At 46.6% G+C, this 22,833-nt stretch overlaps 1 protein-coding gene across 1 annotated transcript; it reads left to right on the top strand.

Moving 5' to 3' along the window:
• Positions 1-16,822: 16,822 nt before the first annotated feature.
• On the top strand, positions 16,823-22,534 carry LOC108491505 (the record flags this gene model as incomplete). The annotated part of the gene is given in 3 exon segments (XM_017801667.1): positions 16,823-19,072; positions 19,204-20,295; positions 22,487-22,534. Coding segments are annotated over 3 exon segments (3,390 nt in total), but the record flags the coding sequence as incomplete, so codon positions are not given.
• Between the last annotated feature and the right edge of the window lie 299 nt (positions 22,535-22,833).

Below are 22,833 nucleotides of genomic sequence, written 5' to 3'. Positions count from 1 at the left end.
ATGAATGAACATGTAAATATAATGATGACTTTTTAATGATTATTATAACTTATCTTTCTATTTAGCTTTACAGAAAAATTTTATTAATAACATTCAACAATACGTACCAAAATATTTAAAAATTATTTTAATAAAATATTAGTAATTCACTGGACTTCTGTGTAATCATTTTATTAATCAAAGTATAGTTCATTTTAAATATTCAGGATTGGCTGTTTTGAATTAGCAGATGACTGAAGCCCACCATTGCTACTTTACAACGAAGTACATTCTTAGTGAACTCAATAAATAAAGCAAATCAATGTTTTGATGTCATTCATGAATTTTGCATGTGGCATTATAAATTCACAGTGTAACTAATATTAATGATGCATTGATAACATGCTATGGTTTCATCAGTTCTCGTGCAGCAACTATAGAAACAAATTATCACAAAATCCTTAGAAAGCAAGACAGATTGAATTTATTTCCGTATTAAACTAACAAGTAGTGTATAGTCTTCAAAACACACAGTACTGGCAACACAACTATGTTTCCTGTAGATATGATTATAACTACACTTGTATCAATATACATTTTTGTGTAAATATAATAATTTATGATCATATCTGACATAAAATCTTTTCTCCCCATCATTAATATTCTGTCTTGGCATAAAATATTTTCAATTTTTTTTTGAGACAGGGTCTCCCTGTAGTCCCAGCTGTCCTGGAACTTGCTATATCTCTACCCAGCTGGCCTTGAACACACAGAGATCTGCCAGCCTGTGCCTCCTGAGAACTGGGACTCAAGGGGACAGTGTCTTCAATTTTTATCATTATCTGCAATTTTCAAAGACTAGGCTAAAATGTAATAGGATAGTAAAATGTTAAAATCACAAATCTGGGGAAATAAGTTTTTATTTTCCTTTCATGATTTTTACTACATTACATAATACCGAAAACAAATATCTAACCATTCTATTGTGTTATTCATCACTAAATTAATATACTTTGCAGATTATTCTCACCTGTGAGTCATTGGAAATTATTGCTTTCGAATACTCAGGATTCTCCTTTTCCTTTGGTAGAAATATGTCAAACATACATCACACTAAAATGCATTCTCACTCATCAAAAAGAAATACATATACTGAGAGGAATTTTCCTTGTTGATGAACTATTCACAGAACAATTGGCACAAATGAATCATTGCTAATGCATTGAACAAACACATATCCTTTCAACTCTGAGTCAAGAATTGCTATAAATTTTCATAACATTGTTTATAAATCAGAAAATATTAATTTTAGGAGGTCTTTTCTGAGACAGGATCTCCCTGTAACTCCAGGTGATCTCAACTCACTAGGAATACCAGCCTGGCATTGAACTCACAGAGATCTCCCTGCCTCTGCCTCCTAGTACTGTGATTATAGGCATGAGTGACCATACAGTGAAAATATGAATTTAGTTAAAGGTCAAAGAAGGGTAAGGTAAACATAAAACAGTTATGTCTATCAAAATATCATATACTATTTGATGAAAATATAGAAATAATTGACATAAATTTGTAAGAGTTTTTCTATAGTATTTTAAGTTGTCATATCATAGGGACTGTACTCTATCCTGGCCTTTTTATTATGGAATTTCTACCTTTAAAAATATATTAGCATAAATCTATTCCCCCTTTGTATGCAAATTAAGATACAAGGAGCTCATGCACTTTAGGATTTTCTAAGTTGCTTATACATAATAACATTTTCATATATCCCTGTGATATTTAGAGAATTTGTGGCGACTCAATGATACCTAGGTTCTGGTTCTAGTTTGTTTCTCCATTGCTGACAAAACAACCTTACCAATACCAAAGTGAAAAGGAAAGGGTTTATTTGCCTTACATCTCCTGGGGTTTATCAGGGAGGCCAAGGAAGGAACTCAGGGCAGGACCCTGGAAGCAGAGGCTGGAGCTCTGGCCATGAAGGAATGCAGGAATGTTGCTTAATAGCTTCCTCCCCTGGGTCCTGCTCACACTGCTTTCTTATATAATACAGGACCACATGCCCTGGAATGCCTCCACCCACAGTGGGCTGGGCCTCCCACAGAACTCAACAATCAAAAAAATTACCCCACAGATGAGGCCACAAGCTAAATGAAGGCAATTTCCCAATTGAGGCTTCCTATTCCAGGTGTGTCAAGTTGACACTAAAGCTATCCAGCACACTGCTTTATTCACATAATGTATTCTTTAACAGAAATGAGGTGCTAGTCTTTGAATGTTGTGAGGTTCCTGTTCACTAAGAAATCTCTGAAGTTTCCTAAGACAGGAGCCATTTGTAAATGGTGGCTTACATGTTGTCTCTAACTACAGGTTTTAACTGCAATAAAGATTCTGTGATATTCAACAAGATTGGATGGGAAATTAAAGGCTTTCTCACAGCAATTATATTGCTAGTTTCTCGTACTGTTAGGGAAAGAGGAATTTACTACTTGGTTGAATTTACTGCTTGTAACCAATTAACTCAACTGGAGACACAGGCATCTGGAGATAGGGGCAAGTGATGCAGCCCCTGGAGCCTGACCTGTCTGATCTGTGTCGTGTCATGTAGGCATGTCTGCTTACACAAGATAACAGGGAAGGGTTGCGCCAGGCACATACCACCCATCCCTCCCCGACTGAGACACCTGAAGGGAGTTGTAACATTTTTTTCTTGTTTTGAAGTTATTGGTTTGTGAAATGCTTGCTTTGAAACTACTGGTTGTATGGGTGTGGGCTTTTGTGTAACTGTTGTGGGAGCCTATATAATCTATACCTGAAATTGCCTTGGGGTCGATCGCTACAAGCAGACCTGTGTGTCTTGGAAGGAAGGTCGGCCCCAGCTAGCTGGCCTAATAAAACTCTGCTTGATTTTTGCATCTCCATACTCGTGCATTTGTTCTCCTGAAGAGACCCATTGAGTCATGGACCCTAACATTTTGGGGGCTCATCCCAGATTCGGGGGGGCACTTCTGGGGGAACAAAGGACAAACAGAGGCAGAGTTTCTTTTCTCCGGACAGGGCAGTGTAATTCGAGGGTCGCCTCCTCATGTCTGTAAAATCCAGAATAAAGCGAGAGTCGGCATCTTGTGTCTGGTCTCGGCTTAGTAATCCTGAGTGAGGAAGTCTGGGTTCGAGTCCCGGCACCTAGGTGAAACCCCAGGTAACCAGCCCTGGCCCTAGGGTCCGAGTGTCTCGGCCATAGGAAGGAAGCCTGCCATCAGATCTGGCGCCTGAGGAGGAAAAAATCGAGCTGGTCACTCTGAGGCAGTCCGAGTGGACGCCATTTGGGAGAATCATGAGAAGTCTCGGGGATCCTGAAAGTGAGAGTGGTGAGTGCAGCGCGCATCTGAGTGAAAGAAGGACCGGTCCACATGAATGTGATCCAATGTGGTGCGCGTGCTTGATAATTGTGCTAATTGTCTTACTGGTGGGGGGGGTCTGGTTTTGTATTTTCCTCTATGCTCTCTATTTTAAACCTTCCCTTCCTCCTTTTCTTTCCTTTTATTCTCAGTCTAAGTCTTCGCGTGAGACCCCAATTGAGGTTTTCTGATCAGGGCTACTCCCTGATGTCTGCCAAAGGCTCTTAGCCCTCTTGGCGGACCCCGACTGCCCGCACGGGTGGAGACAAGACCCCTTATCTGTATCTCCCTCTCCTCTCCATCCCTCTCTCCAGCCACTGAGAAAGCCCTGCGGGCACGGGTCGAGCAAATAAGAGCCATTAGGGCACTCACTGCTGAAAGACTCCCATGAAAGGATAATGGGGTCCCAGGCGTGAATCCCAGATAAATTCAAGTCCCCCGCAGAAGAAAAACTGGGCAACGACAGGCACCCGTCCACAAGCATACCCATTAGCAATTGTTGTTTAGAGTGGCATCTTCACTTCTCCCTCTTCATCTCTCTCTCTCTTCTGTGATTTCCACCATGGGCCAGACTCAGGCCACTCCTAAAGGTTTAATCCTCTCTCACTTCTTGGAGGTGAAGGAGTGGGCTTTGAAATTGGTCCCCAGCATCAGGAAGGGTAAGTTTGGCACTTTCTGCTCGACTGAATGGCCCACCTTTGGAGTAGGTTGGCTAACCCAGGGATCCCTTTCCCTGGACACCATCAGCAAGGTCAAGGCTGTCATTACCTGGCCTAACCAAGAGGGCCACCCGGATCAACTCCCCTATATCCTTTTGTGGAAGAATCTGGCAGAGGATCCCCCATTCCGGTTAAGGCCCCTCATCGTGAGAAAGCCTCATGCTTGCCCACCAAATGTCTCCATCATGGTCACCCAGGAAGGATTGAAGTCCTCCAGTCACAGAGGCAGGGATTCTAGTGCTCCGCAAGTTCTCCACAAGAGCTCCTCCCTCTACCCCCCTTTGGCCGTTGAGCAGTCGCCACCTTATGCAGCTCCATGAGGAGGAGAAGCCGAGGTGGCCTATGGAGGGGGGGATGGAGCCAGCGGTCCCCATGGGAATCCAGGGGTTGCCCTCTCCCCAGACTCCTCCACAGGAGAAGATAGATGACCTGGGTAGGCGGGAGGGATACAGTTAAGGTCTCGAGGAAACAGGGACCAAGTGGGGCAAGCTCCATCCTCCACCACAGGAGGAGCTGTGCCAGTTTTGCCAGTCCAAATGGTCAGTGGCCCAGATGGAGTTCAGCAGTATCAATACTGGCCATTTTCCTCTAGTGATCTCTACAACTGGAGGACCCAAAACCCTCCCTTTTCTGAAGACCCTAAGTGTCTAATAGGTTTGGTAGAATCCATTATGTACACCCATTGTCCCACGTGAGACGACTGCGAACAGCTACTTCGCCCCCTCTTCACAACAGAAGAGCGAGAATGCATCTGAATGAAACCATGTGGGAGGCCATTCCGCAACGCAACTCAGTTCCGACCTGCAGAACTTCCACCTGGGTACCTGGATTGGGGGGTGGGGCCGGGGATGGAGCAAGCGACAAGAGAAATGGAGACAAGACAGGAGTCTGATCAAGTCTCGTTTATTGAAACACAAGCATGGGTTTAAGTAGAGAATGAGAACAAAGGAACACAGACTGCAAACCATACATCAGTCAGAGCATAAGGGCTCTGACACACATTAAAGGAGGAATCTCTGATTATAGAAGAATAGAACCGTATGTAGAAAAGAGAGCAAGGCCGTGGGCCAAGGCTATCTAGCAAGGCTATCTGGCCCTGGCTTTAAGCCAAGGTTTTGGGCCAAGGCCGCGGGCCCGCCCGGCTGTCAGCCAAGGCCGCAGGCTCTGGTTGCCTGCCAGAGTTTCCAGGCCAAGGCTTTGGGCAAAATGGAAAGCTGCCAGCTCAGGCCTGTCAGCAGTTTTGAGAGGTAGCTGAGGCTCAGTTGAACCTCAGGCTGCCAGGCTCCCAACAAAACCAGGAAGAAAGTCCTCGGAGAAAATGGGAGGCCCACTACCCTTCAGCCTGCCATCGATGAGGTGTTCCTCCTCACACTCCCAAATTGGGATTTTGGGACCACAGAAGGTACGGAGTGTCTCCGGGTCTACTGCCAGACACTAAAAATTGGGCTCCAGGTGGCTGCAAGATGGCCCACTAATCTGGCTAAGGTAAAAACAATTGTTCAGGGAGAAACCGAAAGCCCAGCTGCGTATCTGGAAAGGCTATTTGATGCCTATAGGCAATACACCCCTATAAACCCAGAGGCAGAGGAACACAGGTCAGTTGTAGTCCTCTCTTTTATTAACCAGGCAGCCTCCAATATCAGGAGAAAACTCCATAAGCGGGACCATCTGGGGGAGATTTCTATAAGGGAGAATGGAGAGGGAAACTGATGGGGATGGGGCTCGGCACCCCTCCCCGAGTCTTGATGTGGAGGGGATTCCCACTGGGTTCATGGTAGATACTGGGGCACAGTATTCAGTTCTCAATCAAGCTCACAGTCCTCTAAATCCAGGACGCACAAGCATAGTCCAAGGAGCTACAGGAACTAAGAGGTGAGCCTGGACCACCAAAAGGAAAGTGGACTTGGGAAGGTATCAGGTTTCCCACTCCTTCCTGGTTGTGCCCTAGAGTCCCGCACCTTTGTTGGGTAGAGACTTACTCACCAAGATTGGGGCACGTATCCATTTTGAGCCTAAAGGGACAAAAGTCATGGACTCAGAAGGACAGCCCCTGCAGCCAGTACATGTGTTGTCTTTATCTCTGGCTGATGAATATCGCCTATTCCCGGTGGCTCTAGAAAAGGGAGGCCAGGGAGAGGTCCCTTCCGCCTGGGCCAAAACCGGGAGAGTCGGCCTCGCTAAGCACCTGTGGTCCAACTCAAAGCCATGGCCCTGCCCATTCAAGTCCAGCAGTACCCCATGCCAGAAGAGGCTAGGAAGGGAATAGCACCTCACATCCATAGACTGCTAGAAGTAAAAATCCTTAAACCCTGCCAATCAGCATGGAATACACCCCTCCTTCCTGTGAGAAAGCCTGGCAGTGGAGATTACAGACCGGTGCAGGATTTGCGAAGGGTAAATGAAAGGGTAGAGGACATTCACCCCACGGTGCCCAATCCATACACCCTACTTAGCCACATGTCACGGTCCCATGTGTGGTATACGACCCTAGACTTGAAGGATGCTTTCTTCAGTGTCCCTCTCGTTGAAGTCAGTCAGCCCTTGTTTGCCTTTGAGTGGCAAGAACCAGGAGGGGGGAAGACAAGGCAGCTCACCTGGACCAGACTGCCACAAGGCTTTAAGAACTCTCCCACCTTGTTCAATGAGGCATTAAGCCAAGATCTGGAGCCCTTCTGCAAAAGGCACCCCCATGTGACTCTGCTGCAGTATGTGGATGACCTGCTGCTGCCTACAGCAACTCAGGAAGAGTGCATGGAAGCTACCAAAATGGGCAGCCTGGGATATCGGGCCAGCACTAAAAAGGCACACATCTGCCAGAGGTCAGTGGTTTACTTGAGGTACAAGATAGCGGAAGGAGCCAGATGGCTGACACAAGCCATGAAACAGACTATGCTGACCATTCCTGTGCACTCCTCTCCCCGGGGAGTGAGGGAATTCCTTAGCTCAGCTGGGTTTTGCAGACTCTAGATCCCAGGGTATGCAGAGATAGCCCGTCCACTGTATGAAGCAACCAAAGAAGGACCGGATTGGAAGTGGACTCAGGAACAGCAAGAAGCATTTGACAGATTAAAAGAAGCTCTTCTCCAGGCCCCCACCCTGTCTCTGCCAGACCCAGAAAAGCCCTTCATTTTGTTCATAGATGAAAAAAAAGGAGTGGCCAAAGGAGTCCTGGCCCAGCAACTAGGCCCGTGGAAGAGAGTGGTGGCTTATTTGTCCAAGCGGCTGGACCCAGTGGCCTCAGGATAGCCATCTTGCCTGTGCATCTTGGCAGGCATCGCCCTACTGGTAAAGGAAGCTGACAAGCTGACCTTTGGCCAGGACCTGAGGGTGACAGCCCCGCATACTATGGAGGGGATTCTCAGGCACCCTCCAGGGAAATGGATGACAAATGCCAGGCTCACCCACTACCAAGGGCTCCTGCTGGACTCTCCTTGAATCACCTTCTCAGCCCTGGTGACCCTGAATCCTGCCACTCACCTGCCAGACACAGACCTGTCAACCCCCATCCATGACTGTAGAGACGTTCTCTCTGAAATCATCCAGGTATGGGCAGATTTGAGAGACATGCGGCTGCCAGCTAGTGAATTAGACTGGTATACAGATGGAAGCAGCTTCGTGCAGGATGGGGTTAGAAGAGCCAGAGCAGCAGTAGTGAAGCACGAGGGGAAAGTCATTTGGAGTGCAGCCCTGCCCCTGGCACCTCATCCTAGAAGGCGGAACTAATTGCTCTCGCAGAGGCACTGGAGAGAGCAGAAGGCAGGCGAGCTAACATTTATACCAATAGCAGGTATGCACTGTGCATTGTGCATGTTCATGGTGCCATCTACCAGGAAAGAGGATTCCGGTCCACAGAAGGAAAGGAGCTGAAGAACTTGCAGGAAGTCCGAAGACTGTTAGCAGCTGTGGAAAAGCCGAGGGCGGTGACAGTTATACATGTGCCTGGGCACCAGTCCAGAAAGACTCCTGAGGCTATTGGTAACAACTTTGCTGATGCAGAAGCCAGGAGGGTAGCTCTCTTAGACCCCATTGTGCTTGCAGCTCTAGAGGTACCCATACCTGAACTACCCACCCTACCTCCCAGACCTGACTATTCCCCACGGGACCTTGAGTGGATAAGAAAACAAGCTCAGGAGAAAAGCCTGGGGAAGGAGGTTGGAGTAGGGACCGGGAAGGTAGACTGACCTTACCAGAAGTACTAGGAAAATACATGCTCATCAACCTACACATATTCACCCATCTAGGCTGGAAGAAGTTGCTCAGTCTTTTTCAGCAAGCGCAGTTGGTATTTCCATACCAGAATGAGGCCGCGCGTCAGATCACTGGGGGATGTGAGAGCTGTGCAAAGCTAAGACCAACCCCAAAGGGGCTCCACCCGACAGGTACCCGGGAGAGGGGGAGGGCCCCAGGAAGAAGTTGGGAGATAGACTTCACTGAGATAAAGCCAGGAATATTTGGTTACAAGTACTTGTTAGTAATGGTAGATACCTTCTCGGGATGGGTAGAGGGCTTTCCCACTAAAAATGAAACTAGCCAGGTAGTAGCAAAAAAGCTAATTGAGGAAATAATTCCCAGGTATGGAGTCCCTGAAGTCATAGGTTCTGATAACGGCCCGGCTTTCGTTAGCAAAGTCCTGCAAGGACTAGCCCAGACTCTGGGAACAGATTGGAAATTACATTGTGCTTATAACCCACAGAGTTCTGGGCAGGTAGAAAGGATGAATCGGACTTTAAAGGAGACCCTTTCTAAATTGGTCGCTGAGACTGGCGGTGACTGGGTGACTCTCCTTCCCTTAGCCATTTTCCGTGTCAGGAATTCCCCCTATGTGCATGGACTGACTCCCTTCGAGATAATGTTTGGAGCCCCGCCACCGATAACCAGGCGGGCGTTGCCCCCGGGGGAAGAAGGATCAGCACCTGACTACCTGAGTGTATTACAATCTCTCACTAAAGTACAGCAGGAAATTTGGCCCCTAATCAGAGGACTATTTAAATGTGTTGCAATCCCTTGCCAAAGTACAGCAAGAAATTTGGCCCCTAATTAAAGCATACTATGAAGGGGAAAGAACCCCGATTGTGGAACATGAGGTAGTCCCAGGGGATATGGTCTGGGTAAAAAGACACAAAGTAAAAACTCTTGAACCCAGATGGAAGGGACCTTATGTTGTACTGTTTACCACCCCCACTGCCCTTAAAGTTGATGGCATCGCTCCCTGGGTCCACCACACCCACGTTCGGAAGGCCTTGCCTCTCAAGGACCCGGAATCCTGTGTGAAGGAGTGGGAGGTGCAGCCAAATCCTGCTAATCCCTTAAAGCTACATCTGAGCCAAATGTGAAGGGATTCCTGCTGATAAGATCACTGTTATGGGCCCTCCAGAGAACAGTAGTGTCAGCGGGAGCTCGGAACATCAACCCCCACCAACCAGTACTCCAGACATGGATCCTGTGAAGTGGTGATGCCTATGAGGAATGGAACCGCACCTCCCATATGGCCCCATTGTGGCCATGGTGGCCAGATCTGTATGTTGACTTAGAACTTGTACTGGGGCAATTTTATTACCTCCCCCAGAAAAACCACCAGGAACAATATCATATGAAAAAACGGACTTTGGTTGACTCATCATCCACAGTCAACCGCCAAGCTTTGCAGGCAAGTGGGTTCTTTGCTTGCCCAGGTTTCCAGACAGGTTGGTGGAGGCGCAATTGTGGGGGTGCTAATAGACTCTACTGTGCTGAATGGAATTGTGTGGAAGTTAATGATGGGCAGTGGAGATGGAAGGTTTCCCCTGACCTGATTGATATGAGGTTTACTTCTCCATACAACCAATGGACAGTATCTCCACTGGCCAACCAGGTTAAAATCACTTTTACCTCAAAGGGAAAAAATGATAAAATGTGGATAGATGGGCTGACATGGGGCCTGATGCCCTACCAGACGCCATGGAGGGGGGTCCTGTTCCAGATCTACCTCCAGGTCAAGGCAGTAGTTAGGTCACCGGTAGGATGTAACCCAGTGTTAAATACCCCTCATCTGAGGCACCAACCTCCCCTGCCTGGGTCTCCTAGGCCCACCTTCAAGACATCAGGCACCACAACAACATCAGCAGCCCCAGCCACGGAAAGGCCGGGGACGGCTGTGAAACCACAGACTTCCAGCAACCCTATGTGGGAGATGGTGCTAGCTGTAGTAGAAACCCTTAATCATACCACTCCCTCTCTCACTGACCCATGTTGGCTGTGCTACCCAGGATCCTCACCCTTTTATGAGGCTATTGGGATAAATAGTTCCTATACTCTCAACAACTCTCATCCCACCTATTGGGACAGGAGACCACGGGGACTTACTCTTGCGCAGGTCTTGGCCTCTGGCATGTGTGTAGGCACAGTTCCAACATCCCAAAGCCAGTTATGCTCCTCATGCAATAACACCCCATGGGAGCAGGGGAAGTGGATTATACCCACCTCGGGCTGGTGGCTCTGTTCAAAAACGGGTCTCACCCCAGCCCTGTCCACCTCTGTATTTAATACTAATAATGAATTTTGTGTACTTGTGGCCATTCTGCCCCATCTTTTATACCACTCTCATGAATCCCTCTCCTATTGGGAGGGAAAACAGAGTCCACTCCAAAAGAAGAGGGAGCCCATTACTGCCTTAACCACCGGAACGCTCTTCTCCGTGGGGATAGCTGGAGCAGGGACAGGAATCGCAGCCCTAGTAACGTGAGAGCAAGGGCTCACAACACTAAGGCTAGCAATCAACAGGGACTTGGAACAGCTCCGGCAAACAATGTCGGACCTGGAGCAATCTCTCACTTCCTTACCAGAGGTGGTGCTACAAAACAGCAGGGGCTTGGATATCCTATTTTTAAAGGAGGGTGGGCTATGCGCAGCTTTAAAAGAAGAATGCCGTTTCTATGTAGACAAGACAGGGGCAGTCAGAGAATCTTTGACCAAGTTAGAAAAAGACCTGGAGAGGAGGCGCAAGGAGGATGAGAATAATGAAAGCTGGTTCAAGTCTTGGTTTATGCATAGACCATGGTTTACAACTGTTCTCTCAGCTGTCGCAGGACCTCTAATTATCCTACTGCTATTAGTCACAATTGGTCCCTGCAAAATAAATAGGCTACTAAGGTTTATTCAGGAAAAGATCGATACTGTCCATCTCTTGGTCCTTCGCCAGAAATACCAAGCCTTAGATACTGCTGAGGAAGATTCCTCAGTCTGATGTAGAAAAAGGGGAGAATGTTAGGGAAAGAGGAATTTACTGCTTGGTTGAATTTACTGCTTGTAACCGATTAACTCAACTGGAGACACAGGCATCCAGAGATAGGGGAAAGTGCTGCAGCCCCCGTAGCCTGACCTGTCTGATCTGTATTGTGTCACATAGGCATGTCTGCTTACACAAGATAACAGGGAAGGGTCGTGCCAGGCACATACCACCCATCCCTCCCCGATTGAGACACCTGAAGGGAGTTGTAACATTTTTTTCTTGTTTTGAAGTTACTGGTTTGTGAAATGCTTGCTTTGAAACTATTGGTTGTATGAGCGCCGGCTTTTGTGTAACGATGTGGGAGCCTATATAATCTTTACCTGAAATTGCCTCAGGGTCGATTGCTCCAACCAGACCTATGTGTCTTCGAAGGACGGTCGGCCCCAGCTAGCTGGCCTAATAAAACTCTACTTGATTTTTGCATCTCCATACTCGTGCATTTGTTCTCCTGAAGAGACCCACTGAGTCACGGACCCTAACAATACTTATGAATTAAAAATAAATTTTTATTAGATTTTGCAATTTTCTGCTTAATTTTAACTTGTCCTTCAGTACACTATGCATTTCTGTAATATATCAATATAAGCATTTGGGCATTTTCCAGACTTTTAGATATATCCCTCTAGTATGGATTCTGCTTTGTTTCCTAAGGATTGACCCAAGGGTAAAGGAAGTACCATAATAAATGGTAAATAAATTGTAAATTATCTCTTTAGTATGCGTTTTTGATAACTGCCACCATTTGACATATTATTAAAGGAGTTGCCACATTCTTTATGTGTGCACTATCTCCATTTATTGTAAATTTTTGATGTTCTCTAAGAGTTGAAATACAAGTACAGGACTTCTCAAACCCTTTCCACTGTGGGGTTTCTCTCCAGTATGAATTCTCTCATGTCTTCTATGTGCTGAGCTCTCAGTTTTTCACATTCTTCCCATCAGAATGGGTACTTTCCAGTATGAATTCTCTGATGAAACATTCAATCTGACAAAATGACTTGTCACATGCTTGACATTTGTAGAGTTTCTCTCAAGTATGAATTACATGATGTGATTTAATCTAAGATTTTTTTAAAGGACTTCTGACATTCCTCACTTTATAGGGATTCTCTCAAATAGGAATTCTCTTATGTGTCTTGTAAGTTGAGCTCAGAATAAAGGATTTGCCACATTCACATCTGTAGAGTTTCTCTCCAGTATGTGACATTTGACTAAAGGACTTGCCATATTCTTAATATTGTAGAGTTTCTCTCCAGTATGCATTCACTGATGTGCTCTAAGGTTTGCCATTCCACTAAATGATTTGTCACATTATTCACATCAGTAGGGTTTCTTTCCAATATGTATCTGCTGATGTGCTCTAAATACTGAAATATGCCTCAAGCACTTTCCACATTCTTAACAACTGCAGGGTTTCACTCCAGTTTGTATTCCCTGATGTGCTCTAAGACCTGATATATATCTAAAGGACTTGCAACATTCTTCACATCTGTAGGGGTTCTCTCCAGTATGTATTCACTGATGTGCACTAAGATCTGACATATGCTAAAGGACTTACCACATTCTTCACATCTGTAGGGTTTCTCTACAATATGTATTCACTGATGTGCTCTAAGACTTGACAATTGACTAAAGGATTGACACATTCTCCACATTTGTAGGGTTTCTCTCCAGTAATTACATCTCTCTAATGTAATCTGAAACTTGACAGCCAAATAAAAGACCTGTCACATTCTTCACATCTGTATGGATTCTCCCCAGTATGACCTCTCTGATTGTTTTAGTTTGTTTCTCCATTCCTGTGACAAAACAATCTGACCAATACCAACTTGGGGAGGAAAGTGTTTATTTGTCTTATATATCCCCGGTCACAGTTCATCTGGGAGTCCAAGGTAGGAACTCAAGGCAGGAACCTGGAGGCAGAAGCTGGAGCACAGGCGGTGGAGGAACACTGCCTACTGGCTTGCTTCCCTGGTCCCTCCTCAGCCTGCTTTTTTATACAACACTGGCCCACCTGCCCAGGGGTGGCACCACCCACAGTGGGCTGGGCCCTCCCATATTACTCATCAAGAATATGCCCCTCAGACACGGCCACAGGCCAGTCCAATGGAGGAAATTCCCCAATTGAGGCTCCCTCAACCTAGGTGTGTCAAGTTGACACTAAAGCTATCCAGCATGCTAAAGTAATTTGAAACTTGACATCCAAATAAATGACCTGTCACATTCTTCACATCTGTAGGGATTCTCTCCAGTATGAATATATTTATGCTTTCTTAGATTTGAGGCATGGGTATTGGACTTGACACATTCTTCAGACTTGTAGGGTTTCTGTATGTTATACACCCTCTGATGTCTTCTAAGAGTTCAGTTCTCCAGGCAAGTTAAAACAGAAGAAAACATTTCAATATGGGGAATAAGGCTGAGACAATCACACACTCACATATCCACAAAGAACATGTAATATGCATGGATAAAATTTCCAACATTGAGAAACCTTCAAAAGAACAAAAATAAAAGCCTACAGAGTAAAAGAGGGAGATGAAATCAAAACTGAATGACAAAATTTATTCAATAAAAATAAATTAGAAAATATATGAAAAATACAGCAGTACATGTGTTGGGGACCTCTGTTATGTAAAGTAGAAGTCTCTTCACATCCAGATAGCTCACGAAGCTCGGAGCTATGTGCTGAGGCTCCTTTCATAACAGGGTGACTTCCTGGCATTTTTCCTGACTCTACTTTTGAAGTGCCCACCACAAATGCCCCAACATAAACATGGCCTCATGCTCTAGGAATACCATGCTTTCCTGTGTGATTTTCCAGGCAGTCAGCAGTCTGGCAGCATGGCAGAAACCCACTTCCATATGTAAATAGAATGTTTCACAAAGTATCTATCAGCCAAAGCTTTTACCACTACCCCCATGGTAAAAATATCCCAGTCTTCTCTCAATAATTAGAGAGCTGGGTCACAGAGAGCTGCACAGCAAGGAGCTGGAGCAGAGACACTTAATAAAAGCTGTAACACGGACTAAGCTAAGTCTTGAGTCTTGTGTCTTACTACCGGTGACCCAGCCTCTCCGGGGAGCACATTCCTCCATCACCGACTTGCGGACACCCTAGCTTTTGCCATCCTCGCACTTTTCCCATGCAGTCCAGTGGCCAGTGGACCTCGCATCCTGAGGAAAGTACACGGGTGAAATAAGGGCGGTACACGGCTGGACAATGCTCCAGCAGCAGAGACCCACAGAGACACGGAGAAGCCTGCGGGGCCACACCTGCCATTCTCCAGGCACATGGCAGAGAAGCCTGCGGACCCGCCATGCCATTCCGAGAGTGCGCGCAGGGACCCCGAGAGCCCAGCGCGTGCTCACCTGTATACATGTATATACAATCACAAGAGAGTCACTTAGAAAGTTGAAATAAGCCACTCCCTGATGTAAACCAAAGGCTCTTAGCCCTCTTGACGGACCCTGACTGCCCACATGGGTGGAGACAGGATGATCTGTCTATATCTTCCTTTCTCTCTAGCCACTAAAAAGCCCCATGGGCACGGGTCGAGCAAGTAAGAGGCACAGGGCGCTCACCACTAAAAGACTCCCGTGAAAGTATAAGGGGGCCCCAGGTGTGAATCTCAGATAAATTCACGTCCCCCGCAGAAGAAAACCTGGGCACCGATAGGTACTCATCCACAAGCACACTCACTGGTCATTACTGTTTGGAGTGGCACCTGTCTCTCTCTCTCTCTCTCTCTCTCTCTCTCTCTCTCTTGCTCTCCCTCTCTCCTTCTCTCTTTCTCCCTTTCTCCATTTCTCTCTTAAAAGCCCTTCACCATGGGTCAATCACTAATTACCCCCTTGAGTTTAACTCTAGAACACTGGAAGGAAGTTATAGAACGAGCCCGTAATTTATCATTGGAAGTCCAGAAGAAGAAGTGGCAAAGTCTCTGTTCCTCTACGTGGCCCTCCTTTGAAAAAGGATGGCCAAGGGTTGGGACTTTTGATCTTGCTACTATTTTGCAGGTTAAGGAATACATTTTCCATCCAGGGCCACACGGGCACCCGGACCAGGTGGCCTACATAGTCACCTGGGAAGATTTGGCTCGGAACCCCACATCTTGGGCACGACCATTCCTACCTCCTCGGGGAACCGGAGAGAATGATCAGGGCCCCCCTACCCCTTCTGCACCCCTAAGTCTCACTTCCTCCCTGCCCCTTCAGTCTTCCTCTGAGAAGAAGAAGCAGAAACCAGTCCTCCCCGATGACCCAGCTTCCCTAACCCTCCTTGATCCCCCACCTCCTTATCCTCCTGCGCAGGCACCTCTACCCCAAGAACTACCTCATCCATCTCCTGATTCCACTGAACCCAATCACTCCTCCCCACCATCTAGTAGACTCTGCCTGAGAAGAGATGGAGGGGGCCCCTCTGATGGAACCGGGACTGCCCAGTTTCTTCCTCTCCGAACTGTAGGGGATCAGATCCAGTATTGGCCTTTTTCAGCCTCTGACTTGTATAATTGGAAAACTCATAACCCCTCTTTTTCTCAGGACCCTCAGGCTTTAACTGCTTTAATTGAGTCTATTCTCCTTACCCACCAACCCACTTGGGAAGATTGTCGGCAGGATGGGAGACCCACTCTGCTCCCAAATGAAATAGATGCAGGATTTCCTCTGACCAGACCCAGCTGGGACCCTGAAACTGTGGCAGGTAGGGAGCATCTCCGTCTTTATCGCCAGACTCTGTTAGCGGGTCTCAAAGGGGCCGGAAGGCGCCCAACCAATTTGGCAAAGGTACGTGCTATAACCCAGGGAAAAAATGAAACCCCCACAGGATTTTTAGAATGTTTGATAGAGGCATATCGGATGTATACCCCTTTTGATCCCACAGCCCAGGAGAGTCAGGCAGACCTTATTATGGCCTTTATAGGACAATCAGCTCCTGATATCCGTGGTAAGCTCCAACGGCTGGAGGGCCTTCAGGGGTACTCTTTACAGGATTTAGTAAGAGAAGCTGAAAAAATCTACAATAAGCGAGAGACCTTAGAGGAAAGAGAGGACAGAATTAGAAAAGAACAGGAAGCCAGAGAAGATAGGAGAGAGAAAAAAAACAAAGAGTTGAGTCAAATTTTGGCCACAGTAGCTCGGGGAGCAGGACCAGGTAGGGACCTGGGAGACAAAAGAAGACCCCGAGTGGACAAAGATCAATGTGCTTACTGAAAGGAGAGACGACATTGGGCTCGAAAATGCCCAAAGAAGCTGAATAGACTTCAAAAAAAAGACAACCCCAGTCCTGACTCTAGGGGACTAAGGGAGTCGGGGCCAGGAGCTCCCCCCCTGAGCCCAGGGTAACTCTGAAGATAGGGGGGCAATTAACTACCTTCATGGTAGACACAGGAGCCCAACAGTCAGTCTTGACAACAACCAAGGGACCCATGAGTTCCAAAACAGCCTGGGTCCAAGGAGCTACTGGAGGAAAGACATATAGGTGGACCACAGAAAGAAGAGTGGACCTCAGTACAGGACAGGTCTCCCACTCATTCTTACTGGTCCCAGACTGTCCATATCCCCTCCTTGGGGGAGACTTACTCTCCAATTTTGGAGCCCACATCCACTTCACCAGAAAAGGAGCCACTGTACAAGGAAAAGATGGAGCTCCACTACAGGTATTAACTCTGCGACTGGAAGATGAACATCGGTTATATGAGGGACCGATAGCAGAAACTCCTGGTATATCCGATTGGCTAAATAAGATTCCTTTAGCATGGGCTGAGACAGGAGGCCCAGGACTGGCATGCAATCAGCCTCCAATAGTGTTCACACTAAAACCATCTGCAGCTCCGGTTTCAATCAGACAATACTCTATGAGCAAAGAGAACCGAGAAGGTATCAGACCTCATATTCAGAGACTTTCACAAGTAGGCATACTTTGCCCCTGCCAGTCCCCTTGGAACACCCCACTGCTCCCCGTAAAGAAGCCAAGAACAAATGACTACCGACCAGTCCAAGACTAAAGAGAAGTCAATCGAAGGATAGAGGATATACATCCCACTGTTGCAAATCCTTACAATCTCCTGAGTACCTTGCCTCCCAGTCACAGGTAGTATACTGTTCTTGACCTGAAGGATGCATTTTTCTGCCTAAGATTAAGCCCGGGTAGCCAGCCCATTTTCGCTTTTAAATAAAAGGACACTGAAGCTGGAATATCGGGGCAACTAACCTGGACACGACTTCCCCAAGGGTTCAAGAATTCCCCTACTCTGTTTGATGAAGCTCTACACCGTGATCTGGCTGACTTTCTGGTAAGAAACCCACAGATTATGCTTCTTCATTATGTGGATGACCTCCTCTTAGCAGCTGAAACAGAAGTTGGCTGTCTTCAAGGTGCGGAGGCTCTCCTACTGAGACTGGGGGAACTTGGATACCGGGCCTCAGCAAAGAAAGCCCAGATCTGCCTACAGCAGGTGAACTATTTGGGCTATAGGTTGGAGGGGGGGCAATGTTGGCTGACAGAAATCAGAAAACAGACAGTAGCCTCTATCCCCCCACCAACCTCAGCCAGAAGACTCAGAGAGTTCTTGGGAAGCACAGGATTCTGTAGATTATGGATACCAGGTTTCGCTGAAATAGCGGCTCCTCTATATCCTTTGACAAAGAATGGGACTCCTTTCGTCTGGACTGAACACCAGAGAGCCTTTGACAAAATAAAAAGAGCACTGCTGACGGCTTCAGCTCTGGGATTGCCAGACTTGACAAAACCTTTCATCTTATATATAGATGAAAATAAAGGGATGGCAAAAGGAGTCCTTACTCAGACTTTGGGACCCTGGAAAAGGCCAGTAGCCTATCTCTCAAAGAAACTGGAAAATGTGGCCGCTGGCTGGCGCCCATGTTTGAGAATCATGGTGGCAATAGCCTCCCTAGTTAAAGACTCAGACAAACTTACTATGGGTCAGCCCCTAACTGTCATAACACCTCATGCAGTGGAGTCCATCATTAGACAGCCTCCTGACAGATGGTTGTCAAATGCCAGGGTGACCCATTATCAGGCACTACTATTAAATCCAGAAAAGATCAAGTTTGGTAGCCCTGCCACCCTAAACCCCTCCACGCTGCTACCAGCCACCGAGAAAGGCACTGAGATTCCCCATGACTGCCAGCAAATACTTGCAGAGACACATGGGCCCAGGGAAGACCTCACTGACCAGCCCTTAACAGATGCAGATGCCACTTGGTATACGGATGGGAACAGCTTTCTACGAGATGGTGAGTGTAAGGTGGGGGCGGCGGTGGTCGATGGGGAAAGGATAATCTGGGCCCAAGCCCTGCCGGCTGGAACATCAGCTCAGCGAGCTGAATTAGAAGCCCTAACTCGGGCCCTAAAATTAGCAAAGGGCAAAAAGGTCAACATTTACACCGATAGCCACTACGCATTTGCCACTGCCCATATACATGGGGAAATTTACCAGAGGCGGGGACTCCTCACCTCGGCTGGTAAGGACATCAAAAACAAAAAAGCAATAGTGGCCCTTCTACAAGCCTTATACTTGCCAAAACAGGTCAGCATAATTCATTGCCCTGGACATCAACGAGACCAGGGGCCAATTGCTTGAGGCAATCGGATGGTGGATGAAACTGCCCGTCAGGCAGCAGAAGGTACATACATTCTTTACACACATGCAGACCTTAAGGCTGAGATGAAGAAACAGGCAAAGAAAGCAGAATAGACCTTAAGGCTGAAATGGAGGCACAGGAAAAAGAGGGAGAAGCTCTTTTTACCTACACTGAACGAGACCTGGAACTTGTTCGGAAGCTTAATGCTACCTTGGATCCCGAAACCAAGATGTAGAGATATCAGAATCGAACCATACTGCCCCGGGAGGCAGCACTTGAGCTAATCTCCCAACTCCACCAGTGGACACATTTGGGACACAAGAAACTAAAAACACTATTAGAAAGAGAAGAACAACATTATTACTTCCCAGACCTCAATCAACTAGTTCAAAAGGTAGTGGGAGATTGTGTCTCATGTTCCCTGGTAAATGCAACTAGGTCAAAGGTCCCATCTGCCAAGAGAGAAAGAGGGACTCGACCAGGAACAAACAGGGAAGTAGATTTTACTGAAGTACTTCCAGGAAAATATGGTTATAAATATCTTTTAGTGTTCATAGACACTTTTTCAGGGTGGGTTGAGGCCTTCCCCACCAGAAAGGAAACAGCCCAGACTGTGGTAAAAAAGCTGATTGAAGAAATCTTCCCTCAATTTGGACTGCCCAAGGTAATTGGGTCTGATAATGGCCCAGCCTTCATCTCCCTGGTAAGTCAGGGAGTGGCCAAAGCATCGGGGATTAATTGAAAATTACATTGTGCTTACAGACCCCAAAGTTCAGGACAGGTAGAAAGAATGAACAGAACCATTAAAGAGACCTTAACCAAATTAGCTTTAGAGACTGGCACTAAAGACTGGGTACAGCTTCTACCTCTAGCCTTATTTTGGGCTAGAAACACTCTTACTATGCACGGCTTAACCCCCTATGAAATCCTTTTTGGAAGACCGCCTCCTGTCCTCAATGTAACCTTGTCCCCCTTGCCCTCTTCTTTTGATAACCCCAGCTTAAAAACAAGGTTCCAAGCCCTCCAGATCATCCAGAACCAGGTTTGGAAGCCCTTGGCTGCAGTCTACCAGCCTGGTAATCTACAAACTCCTCATTTCTATCAAATTGGAGATCAGGTGTATGTAAGAATACACGACGTAAAGACCCTTGAACCACCATGGAAAGGACCCTACACAGTTCTCCTGACTACACCATCGGCCCTCAAAGTAGACGGGATCTCGACTTCGATCCACGTTTCCCATGTCAAGAGAGCTCCGACCCAGGAGGACACTGGAAGATGGCATCTACACAAAACATCCAACCCTCTAAAAATAAGACTCTCCAGAGATACCTAATAATTCTATTTGTTTATAGGCTTGTCCCCCGTTATGGAAATACTCATCTCCCCGTGCTGACTACCTGGTGGGTAATTAATCCAATGGGTGTTATAATATTTGAAATCCACAAGATGGCGCCCAAGGATACTTGGTGGCCCATCTTGTATCCAGATTTGTGTAAATTGGCTATAGGAGCACCAAAGCCCTGGGATGCAGGAGAATGGCTTAAGCCCATAAATGCCTCTGAAAACCCACCCCTGGAAGGGGGATGCCTAACACTATGGGGAGTACTCCTTATGGATGTGGATCAGGGCAAAGGCGAGCTATGCTCCGTACCTTAACCTTCTATGTCTGTCCAGGTAATCATCGAGCTAAGTGGCTTAACTCCAAATGTGGGGGGAGAGACTACTTTTACTGTAAAAATTGGGGATGTGAAACAACTGGGGACACCTGGTGGTCTCCATCCTCATCCTGGGATTACATCATTGTAAAAGCAAATTGTTCTCATAAGAACCCAAATACTCCTACTCAGGACTGTAAAGGTAAATGGTGCCATCCTCTTCGGATGACATTCACAGAAGCAGGCAAAAAGGCCACAGGATGGGACAAGGGGTATTCTTGGGGAATTAGGCTGTATAAGGAACAGGCTGATAATGGCCTTCTCCTATCCAATAGCTATAGGTCCCAACCCTGTTTTACCTATTCAAAAACCCATCCCCAGTTACCTAGATTCCCTACCAGCTTTGCCCTCTCTTAACACCTCCCCCACTAACATCCTGTCAGGACAAACCTCCCATTCCCCAAATCAACACGTTTCCACTACGGGGAACCGACTGTTCAATCTAGTTCAGGGAGCATATAAGGCCATCAGACAGACAAACCGCTGATCTTCTTAAAGGGAAGGACTCTAGATAGGCTGACTAGACCTCAGTGGATGATCTTGCACTGAGGGATGCCTGGGGATACTAACGACATCATAGGCCTATGACAGAATGTACGGATTCCAGTGAGGGGCCTATGGGAGGGGGCCAATGGGGAAAGGGGTACAAAGATGATTATTTGTATGATATATACAAAACTTCAATAAAAAACCACTCCCACATGCACTCCTTTATAGCCTTCCTTTCTGTAGTGACTGCAGAGGGTACAATGGAGGACCACAGTGTCTGAAGACGCCAAGTGCCCGGATCCCTGAATCACCACATGGAGGAGGACGTCCCAGAGCCAACCTTCCCACCAGGAGCATCCATCTCTCAGTATGAACTCTTTCTGAGTTATTTTCCTAGAACTGGGATGATGAGGGGTCTCCAAGGCTTACAAAGGGAAGACAGCCAAGTGTTTCAGGTGTAGTAAGGTAAAGATGGCTAAACCCGTTGTTAGAGAATGTTCGTGATTCTGTGGAACTTGAGGATTCCAAAGGCCATGCAGAAAGGAGGACGAAAGGCCATCAGAGGTCAGTGAAGACTCCACATGTCTCGCTGGGAAGTTGAAGATGTTATTCTGCAAGCAATATGCAAACATACACTGTCAACAAGAATTACTACAACATAGTATTGCCTTTTAACATACCTCACAGCCCTCCAGTTGAAGTGCAGTTCAAAATATCTAGCAAGGACTGGAAAGATGGTTCAGTGGGTGAAAGCACTTGCCATGCAAGTCTGACAACCTGAGTTTGATCCCTGGAACCAACCCACAAAAATGCTGTAGCTCACATCTGTAATTCTAGTACCCCTCTGCGAGATAAGAGGTGGAGACAAGAGCCTCACCTAGGAGCTCCTAGGTCAGCTAGCCTGGGGCACACAGAGTGAGAGGAACAAAAGACATTCTGCCTCAACAAGGTGGAAAGCAAAAACTAACACCCAAAAGCTGTCTTCTGACTTCCACACCTGTGTCATGACATACATGAACATTCACACTTGATGGAATCAAATCAAAGCCCCCCAGATTAAAGTGAACTGAAACTAAGTCTCCCAGGCTATATTCTGGGAAGCTGTACAAGGAAGTAAAAAAAAAAATAATTCTAACTGTAGAAAAAGAAAAGATGACCTTTTCATGCTTCCCTGCCCAAGCTCCCACTCCTGCTTCTGCTGTCTGCTGTGACCTGAATAATTGCTTATGGTTTTGTGGTTTCCGTCTTTAAATACAAGTTTGTGAGCTGAATCTGGACTTCCCCTTTTGATCAAGGTGGAAGGCCATCTATAGACGAAATAAATCCTCATGCTATTGCATCTACTGGTTAGAGGACTGAGTTATTGGGGTGCGACCTCCCGTGGACGTAGGTACCCCAGTCTGGGGGTCCTACAGCAGTACATGGTGAATCATACGAAGACTCACAACTGATTAATATGCAGATAATTAGACTGCATAGTACCTATCCTCAAGTAGACACTTATATTAAAATTCTCCCTCTGAAGCCATGGGGATTGTTGCAGAATACCAAACAAATATTTTAAGAGTCACAGGTGGTGGAAAAATACAAAGAAATTGAGATTTATAGATAATTGGGAAGTAACTCGAGATCACAGCACTGGTGACACATGTACAAGT

The sequence above is a fragment of the Nannospalax galili genome, unplaced genomic scaffold (genome assembly GCF_000622305.1).
Source record: "Nannospalax galili isolate Female #2095 unplaced genomic scaffold, S.galili_v1.0 scaffold2683, whole genome shotgun sequence".
In the NCBI taxonomy this organism is placed as follows: Eukaryota; Metazoa; Chordata; class Mammalia; order Rodentia; family Spalacidae; genus Nannospalax; species Nannospalax galili.
This window is presented reverse-complemented; position numbering and strand designations above follow the sequence as displayed.